Below are 6,531 nucleotides of genomic sequence, written 5' to 3' on the forward strand. Positions count from 1 at the left end.
CCTAGAAGACTTAAATGGCAAGGAGGTAGAAGTGGGAATCAGTTCTCACCAAAAACAGCTGCCGTTATGGATTTTTTTTTAGACACGTTCAGAGTTTTGATTATTGACGTGGCTTAGGAATCAAAGTATATCCGGCGAGGTCGCATCTGCCCACTAGCCTGCCTGGAGGTCCGGGAATCTGATACAGGCCCCGCTACTCGGCTCTTCAGAACGGACCTGTCCGAGTAACAGTCAACTCATTTCTCTGAGTAGGTCCGGGTGTTTGTGTCTTTTGGTGGCCATTTCAAACCCGTTTTGTGTTAGATCGATTGGGTCGGTAGCCCTGTTTCGCCCCTTTTATAGCGTTCCTTGGCTATTAGGTTTGCGATATCTCTCCTTAGGCTGAGAAGAGCCACGTTTGACATGATATGTGGCGCCTCAAATAAATCTTAGAGTCTTTGTTCATGGTCATTGTTCATTGTCTATGTTCATTGTCATTTTATCATTGTTTTTGTTCATTGTCTATGTTTATTGATTTTTAAAAAATGTAATTGTTCATTGTTTTTGTTCATTGTCCATGTTCGTTGTTATTTCTTATTGTCTATGTTCGTTGTCTTCGTTCATTGTCTATGTTCATTATTTGTTCAATGTGTCTCGCCACTGCCCAGTTGACCGATTGGCCAACTCCTGTGCTCAGGTTGTGATCGGAACGAGTTTGGTTTCGACTGTCAAGGAGACTGCGTCGCCAAATGTGGCGAAGACTGCAAGGATCGAGTCCACGGATTCTGTAAAGGTAAATAACCTTGCGATCTCTTTTGGTAATATGATGTAGAGCTCGTCCATTGGCTAAAGTTTAATGAGGGTGTCATGTGGCCAGCACAAAGATTTTTTTGCTATTTTTTTCCCTAACAAGTGTCAGGCAGCCATTACAATTGGGTGGACTTAAGGGCGTTCGAAATTCTCTTGAGCCACAATATCCCACTTGCCTTTTAAAAACAACATTTCAAAAAATATAGTCATACTTTTATCTCAGTACACGACTTTTTGGCGCAGCCTGTTTAGCGCCCCCTCTTATGCGCTGCTGTTTTGGCGTCTCCGCTTTGTCTCTTTTACTCAAAGTACACAACACAATAGATTAGAAGTCGTGTAATTATGGAAGGTTTGGAATATTAGTCTTATGTCTAGAAAAGTCATATGATAAGAGAAGTCCAATGTTTAGAGATGCTCCAGGGTTAGAGCAGGTTAGCAATGGGAGAAGTCATGTGATTGTAGACGTGATAGGAATACTAGAGAGGTACATAGGATTAGATAAGGTTTGCAGTTACGTCTTATGGTTAGAGAATTCATATGGGTTGTTATAATGACAAGTCGCATGATAAGAGAGGTCGTGTGGTTTAAAGAAGTCGTGTGGTTTAAGAAGTTGTATGGTTAAAGAAGTTGTATGGTTAAAGAAGTCGTGTGTTTAAAGAAGTCGTGTGGTTAAAGAAGTTGTATGGTTAAAGAAGTCGTGTGTTTAAAGCAATGGTGAGGTTAAAGAAGTCGTATGGTTAAAAGAAGTCGTATGGTTTAAGAAGTCGTATGGTTAAAGAAGTCGTGTGGTTAAAGAAGTGAGGTTAAAGAAGTCGTATGGTTAAAGAAGTCGTGAGGTTAAAGAAGTCGTATGGTTTAAGAAGTCGTATGGTTTAAGAAGTCGTGTGGTTAAAGAAGTCGTGTGGTTAAAGAAGTGAGGTTAAAGAAGTCGTATGGTTAAAAGAAGTCGTATTGTTAAAGAGTCGTAAGGTTAAAGAAGTCGTGTGGTTAAAGAAGTCGTATGGTTTAAGAAGTCGTGTGGTTAAAGAAGTCGTGTGGTTAAAGAAGTTGTATGGTTTAAGAAGTTGTATGGTTAAAGAAGTCGTGTGTTTAAAGAAGTCGTGAGGTTAAAGAAGTCGTTTGGTTAAAGAAGTCGTGTGGTTTAAAGAAGTCGTGTGGTTAAAGAAGTTGTATGGTTAAAGAAGTCGTGTGTTTAAAGCAATGGTGAGGTTAAAGAAGTCGTATGGTTAAAAGAAGTCGTATGGTTTAAGAAGTCGTATGGTTTAAGAAGTCGTGTGGTTAAAGAAGTCGTGTGGTTAAAGAAGTGAGGTTAAAGAAGTCGTATGGTTAAAGAAGTCGTGAGGTTAAAGAAGTCGTATGGTTTAAGAAGTCGTATGGTTTAAGAAGTCGTGTGGTTAAAGAAGTCGTGTGGTTAAAGAAGTGAGGTTAAAGAAGTCGTATGGTTAAAAGAAGTCGTATTGTTAAAGAGTCGTAAGGTTAAAGAAGTCGTGTGGTTTAAGAAGTCGTATGGTTTAAGAAGTCGTGTGGTTAAAGAAGTCGTGTGGTTAAAGAAGTTGTATGGTTTAAGAAGTCGTGTGGTTAAAGAAGTCGTGTGGTTAAAGAAGTCGTATGGTTTAAGAAGTCGTGTGGTTAAAGAAGTCGTGTGGTTAAAGAAGTCGTATGGTTAAAAGAAGTCGTATGGTTTAAGAAGTCGTATGGTTTAAGAAGTCGTGTGGTTAAAGAAGTCGTGTGGTTAAAGAAGTGAGGTTAAAGAAGTCGTATGGTTAAAGAAGTCGTGTGGTTAAAGAAGTGAGGTTAAAGAAGTCGTATGGTTTAAGAAGTCGTATGGTTTAAGAAGTCGTGTGGTTAAAGAAGTCGTGTGGTTAAAGAAGTGAGGTTAAAGAAGTCGTATGGTTAAAAGAAGTCGTATTGTTAAAGAGTCGTAAGGTTAAAGAAGTCGTGTGGTTAAAGAAGTCGTATGGTTTAAGAAGTCGTGTGGTTAAAGAAGTCGTTTGGTTAAAGAAGTTGTATGGTTTAAGAAGTCGTGTGGTTAAAGAAGTCGTGTGGTTAAAGAAGTCGTATGGTTTAAGAAGTCGTGTGGTTAAAGAAGTCGTGTGGTTAAAGAAGTCGTATGGTTTAAAGAAGTCGTATGGTTTAAGAAGTCGTGTGGTTAAAGAAGTCGTGTGGTTAAAGAAGTCGTGTGGTTAAAGAAGTCGTATGGTTTAAGAAGTCGTATGGTTTAAAGAAGTTGTATGGTTAAAGAAGTCGTGTGGTTTAAAGAAGTCGTATGGTTTAAGAAGTCTTGTGGTTAAAGAAGTCGTATGGTTAAAAGAAGTTGTATGGTTAAAAGAAGTCGTATGGTTTAAAGAAGTCGTGTGGTTAAAGAAGTCGTATGTTGTGGTGTGACCCGACTAATCCCTTGGTTATAGAAAGGTTAAGAACACACAAAAAAGCTTTCTTCTTGTAATGGACATTCTCAACAATTCTATATAGGATTTGTACAAAGCTTCTATCAACTCTTTCTGGGTGTATTCTATCAACTCACTCTGTCTGTATGGGTGTATTCTATCAACTCACTCTGTCTGTATGGGTGTATTCTATCAACTCACTCTGTCTGTCTGGGTGTATTCTATCAACTCACTCTGTCTGGGTGTATTCTATCAACTCACTCTGTCTGGGTGTATTCTATCAACTCACTCTGTCTGTATGGGTGTATTCTATCAACTCACTCTGTCTGGGTGTATTCTATCAACTCACTCTGTCTGGGTGTATTCTATCAACTCACTCTGTCTGTATGGGTGTATTCTATCAACTCACTCTGTCTGGGTGTATTCTATCAACTCACTCTGTCTGTATGGGTGTATTCTATCAACTCACTCTGTCTGGGTGTATTCTATCAACTCACTCTGTCTGGGTGTATTCTATCAACTCACTCTGTCTGTATGGGTGTATTCTATCAACTCACTCTGTCTGGGTGTATTCTATCAACTCACTCTGTCTGTATGGGTGTATTCTATCAACTCACTCTGTCTGGGTGTATTCTATCAACTCACTCTGTCTGGGTGTATTCTATCAACTCACTCTGTCTGTATGGGTGTATTCTATCAACTCACTCTGTCTGGGTGTATTCTATCAACTCACTCTGTCTGTATGGGTGTATTCTATCAACTCACTCTGTCTGGGTGTATTCTATCAACTCACTCTGTCTGGGTGTATTCTATCAACTCACTCTGTCTGTATGGGTGTATTCTATCAACTCACTCTGTCTGGGTGTATTCTATCAACTCACTCTGTCTGTATGGGTGTATTCTATCAACTCACTCTGTCTGGGTGTATTCTATCAACTCACTCTGTCTGGGTGTATTCTATCAACTCACTCTGTCTGTATGGGTGTATTCTATCAACTCACTCTGTCTGGGTGTATTCTATCAACTCACTCTGTCTGTATGGGTGTATTCTATCAACTCACTCTGTCTGGGTGTATTCTATCAACTCACTCTGTCTGGGTGTATTCTATCAACTCACTCTGTCTGTATGGGTGTATTCTATCAACTCACTCTGTCTGTATGGATGTATTCTATCAACTCACTCTGTCTGTCTGGGTGTATTCTATCAACTCACTCTGTCTGTCTGGGTGTATTCTATCAACTCACTCTGTCTGTCTGGGTGTATTTTCTTACAAGTTTTCAAATCTTCCATCTTTCCATTCTCGGATCCAGTAGAAACATTTAACAATTATCCATTTCCCAAGACAAGAATCAATCATAAAAATTAACTAATTCATTGATCGATTAGTGGTAATTATTATTTTTTTAAATAGAAAAATGGAAGATAAACCTTGCAATATTTAGGAAGATGGCAACCATTGGACTATCCCCTCCTTCTTCTCAATATAAGCTTTGTTTATTTGTATAATATTCCAAGTATTATCCTTGTTTCAATAATGTGTTATTTTCTTGTAAATATACAGATCCAAGTTTCTTGTTAGTGGCATCTATATCGACAATATTTATCCTATTGCCTTTTATTGTGTACTTTTTAAAAAGGTATTTACATTTTGTATTCATTTTTTTTATGTCTCTTGCGCATTTATAAAATAATAATAATAAGGCTTGTCTTTGAGTCTGAAGATTAGTGAGGAATGCAGTATTTCCCGTGGCTGCGCAGCCACATCCAGGGCTAGCATAACCATCGTCCGCAGGTGGTCGATTTAGATTTTCTTTTTGCCGTCTGCGTCTGTCCTAGTCAGCGGATTTTCTTTTGGTCTCAAATGTGTATCCCGCGACCTTTGTGAGTGACTCCAGCTGTCTTGCTCCGAGGCTCTGGTGCTCAGCTATGGCAAGTTGGTGCTTAAGCTAGTCTAGCGTTACCGTGATGGTGCCTCTGTTCGTACGTTCGCAAGGACATCGCTGTTTGTAGTGCAGTGTTCCCACCGTATGTCCATAATGGAGCGCAAGAATCTTTGGTGAAAGCGCTCAAGTAGTCTTAGTTGCTTTCTAAATAGTATCCGTGTCACAGATCCATAAAGAAGGGTTGAGAGAACCACTGCCTGATAGACATTGATTTTTGTAGGCATGTGGAGCAATTTATTTCTCCAAACTCTCGCCTGAAGGCGTCCAAAAGCGCTACTGGCCCTGGCCAGACGGTTATCAACTTCCCTTGAAAGTGAGGCGTCATTCGATACGATACTTCCTAGATATGTGATGTGCTCTGCCACGTTAAGGACAAGGGGCTGTCCGTTTACGGTGATCTTTGGGGCTGAATAGGATTTATTGTGTGGCTTCTGGAACATGACGTCTGTTTTCCCGAGGTTTATTTATATAGACTTAGTATTCAAACTGTCACTTAAAGAATGTAGCTTAATATTGGGCTTAACTATGGGCACAGTACGAGTTTGTCAGTCATAGTACCATGATTGTCAATATGTGAATTTTGTTAAGTGAAATAGTGTTACCAAGATAATTAAACAAACCTATCTATCTATCTATCTATCTATCTATTTATCTATCTATCTATCTATCTATCTATCTATCTATCTATCTATCTATCTATCTATCTATCTATCTATCTATCTATCTTTCTTCCCCCCCTCCCTCTCTCTCCCCTCTATCTCTCTTTATATATATCGGGGATGGGGTGGGAAGAAAGAGGGAAGGAAAACAGAGAAAAAAAAAGATATCTATAAAGAGAAGGAGGTAGGGAGTGAAAGAGTCAAAGTGACAGAGCGAGGCAGAGAGACAAAAGAGAGAGAAAGAACGAGTCCAGTCTATATCTGTCAATTGGCTACATACAATCTCGTTTTTTATTTGCTTTATCAGATGATTTGTTTAATGCTCAACCCCCCCCCCACCCCTACCATATTTCTGCTTTTTTTTTCAGAGACACGACAACGGCCAAGTCGATCCACTCTGAAGACAATATCTAACACATCATCTTTTGTACATAACTTTCTATTCAAACGATTTCCCTTCTATTTAAAAAAAAAAAACCAATAAAACTTTGATGTAAACGTGTTGACTATTGTTCCTTATAAAGATCGTTCACTGTATTTTTTGTTAAGTTTTCATACAATCGGTTTAAATGTTGTTGTTTTTTTTTTAAGTTTATAATGCCAAGAACATTTAGTCAAGTAAAGAAATATCAAATCAATCTATGTTCTCAAATACAAACTTGGTGTGACTGACTGACTTTTATTTCCTTTCTTTTATTTTTAAGTTGTGTGTCTATAAAGTAAGTCAATGTCATCCAGTCCAAAGATTAATG

The 6,531-nt window shown here is 38.7% G+C and overlaps 1 protein-coding gene across 1 annotated transcript in view; it reads left to right on the forward strand.

The window, feature by feature from the left end:
• The window catches only part of LOC106073724 (uncharacterized), a 66,227-nt gene extending 59,998 nt beyond the window's left edge, over window positions 1-6,229 (forward strand). Inside the window, exons 25-27 of the mRNA XM_056017482.1 lie at window positions 677-772; window positions 4,739-4,814; window positions 6,148-6,229. Coding sequence (XP_055873457.1) covers window positions 677-772; window positions 4,739-4,814; window positions 6,148-6,193 — 218 coding nt within the window. The 3' untranslated portion in view covers window positions 6,194-6,229. The remainder of the gene's footprint in view (window positions 1-676; window positions 773-4,738; window positions 4,815-6,147) is intronic.
• The last annotated feature ends 302 nt before the right edge of the window (window positions 6,230-6,531 follow it).

Source organism: Biomphalaria glabrata, chromosome 18, assembly GCF_947242115.1.
Source record: "Biomphalaria glabrata chromosome 18, xgBioGlab47.1, whole genome shotgun sequence".
NCBI classification, from domain to species: Eukaryota; Metazoa; Mollusca; class Gastropoda; family Planorbidae; genus Biomphalaria; species Biomphalaria glabrata.